This window comes from Aphanomyces invadans, assembly GCF_000520115.1.
Source record: "Aphanomyces invadans strain NJM9701 unplaced genomic scaffold supercont1.7, whole genome shotgun sequence".
NCBI lineage: Eukaryota > Oomycota > Saprolegniomycetes > Saprolegniales > Verrucalvaceae > Aphanomyces > Aphanomyces invadans.
Genome location: NW_008580152.1, coordinates 1087186 through 1089436, shown reverse-complemented (window position 1 = coordinate 1089436; position 2251 = coordinate 1087186). Strand labels below are relative to the sequence as shown.

Below are 2251 nucleotides of genomic sequence, written 5' to 3'. Positions count from 1 at the left end.
CGCTGACTCGAACAAGTTGGATGCATGCTTATGCAAGCGCAGTTCCGTCCGCAGCGACCAACCTCGCGACGGCGCCGACGACCTCAGACGGCACCCGTGGCCGCCCTACGTCGAAGTACACACCTCACCGCGACTGCCCAAAGTCGCACACCATGGTCTTGACCCCGTTGTATCCAAGGTGCAACGTCGTCAAAATACATGCGACCGAAAAGGTGAGAAGTGCAATCGGACGAGCGTCGCGGCATACACTGTACCGTGAGCGTCACGACGACGGGGTCGCCCCCACCTCCGTGGTCCCTGCTGTCGACCTCACTTATTCCACACCCAGATGTCCCGTCCGGCGCCCACCTATTTGTTCTCTGCTGCATTTCGCATTCGCTCATTGCCATCATGGCTCCGAGCAGTAGCTCGAGACCCCACTTTCCGCTGCACTCGACGTGGACCACACCCGAGCGGGCTCACCTTCGGTCGACGGCGTCCGCTGCGTTCGATGCCCTCCTTCAGACCGTGTCTCTGGTTAGCGATGCCAGCCATCCCCACACAAAGCAGACCAAGCATTCGCGCAACCACACACAGCTCGTCTTGCCGGGAGTCGTCGCGGACGTCGCGTCATTCTTTCTCGACGCATTAGACGCGTCGGATGGCGTGTACTGCGACCGGTACCACGTCGACGACACAGAGCTCCTGTATGTTCTGAGGCCGCGCACGATGGACCAACCACTACGATTCATGGGGCTGCGGTGGAGTCGGTTTAGCGCGCCGCTGTTGTGCCGTCCCCGCGATGTTTGTGTCGTCGAGGTATGGACGTCCTCTACGCCCTCCAAACGTTGTAGCTCACGCATTGTTGCCTCTTCGATCGATCTAGTACATGGATTCGTTCATCGATAAGCGTGGCCGCCAAGGGTGGGCCCTGTGCATGCAGTCCGTAACGCACCCGTCCTGCCCCGACTTCAAGCCGCACCACGGGATCGTGCGGTCCACTGTACATTTGTCAGGTTACGTCGCGATCGAAAGCGATGCGCCAGGAGTCATCAACCTCCATGTCGTGCTCGACTGGGATTTCGACATGCCTCCATGGGCACGCAACGCTGCGCTCACCAAGCGCTTGCAAGCCCTTGACAAACTCGACTCGTATTTAAAGCTCAAAGGCCTGGATCACCGACCTCGGCCAAAGCTGTGTTCGCGACAGAAGGACGACGTCGAGAAGAGTAGCTCCCGCAGTCACGCGCATCGACGGCACTTGTACGATGACACCCCCTCCTCCTTGTACAATCACGATCTCCACATGAGGAGAGTCAATTCGCAACAGAGTAGCGGTGGCATTCCCCTCATTGACTCGACCACGCCGTCGTTTCGGTCCCAGCCCAGCAACTTGACATTTACATCGTCGCCGTCCATGCGCGCAACGCTCGACGACGACTTCAACGGCGCCACGTTCGAATCACTGCACATGCCGTCGCACTGCGGCGTGTGCCAGGTCAACTTGCGCAACTCGACCTACCTGCCGTGTCAGCTCTGCGATAAGGTAGTGTGCGAGCCCATTTGAGATCGCGTGCCTCATATCAAGTGCATCTAGGCAGTATGCCAAACATGCAGTCGGCCGTGGCAGGGTTCCACCGACCTCCGCATGAACATGAATCTGTGTGTGCTGTGTGACCAAACGATGCTGCCAACCCCATCGTCCATCACGCCGTGCCAACAGCAACACCATCGCGCCCGAAGGACACGGCAATCAACATCACGAAAGTGCAAAATCAGTCCAAGCATCACCACGGCGGACGGTCTCCTCGATTTATCCTACCTGGCTGGCCTCACGTCCAGATCAGCCTCCAACTCGACAGACTCGGGAAGCCTTCCGCGGTCTGGGCCTTCGAAGATTCTCGAATGAGTGTGGCTGAACCTATACACACACACCCCACAATTGTAAGGCTACGTCGAATGGAAGCGTTAGTCCATCACGTCATGCTTGTGTCTCAGGCTGCTTCAGGTAGTGCACCGACAGTATGATCTCAACGTCGTGGGATACAAGGCGTACACTGCACGCCACATGAATAGAAACACCCATATTTTTGTGATCCCTTTTTGACCAATAAACGATTGAGCTCTCCCAATCGTCGCAAATCGATGCGTTTGATTGGGCTACAGTTGTGACATGCGATTTGCCGCCCTTCATGCACCTGGTCGGCCAATCTGGCCAACCTGATTCAAAATCTCGCGCCACAAGAATAGACCCCTTCGGCAATTCTCCCTG

The 2251-nt window shown here is 57.3% G+C and overlaps 1 protein-coding gene across 2 annotated transcripts; it reads left to right on the top strand.

Annotated features, from left to right (window-relative positions):
* The first annotated feature begins 378 nt into the window (after positions 1–378).
* On the top strand, positions 379–2075 carry H310_04492. 2 transcript variants are annotated; one of them, XM_008868868.1, is made up of 4 exons: positions 379–798; positions 866–1525; positions 1577–1923; positions 1978–2075. In XM_008868868.1, the coding sequence occupies exons 1-3, from the start codon at positions 391–393 to the stop codon at positions 1886–1888; spliced, it is 1380 nt and encodes a 459-aa protein (XP_008867090.1). In that variant the 5' UTR covers positions 379–390; the 3' UTR covers positions 1889–1923; positions 1978–2075. The 2 variants fall into 2 exon arrangements, with proteins under 2 accessions (XP_008867090.1, XP_008867089.1); XM_008868867.1 differs by having other exon boundaries at positions 1577–2075.
* Positions 2076–2251: the final 176 nt, after the last annotated feature.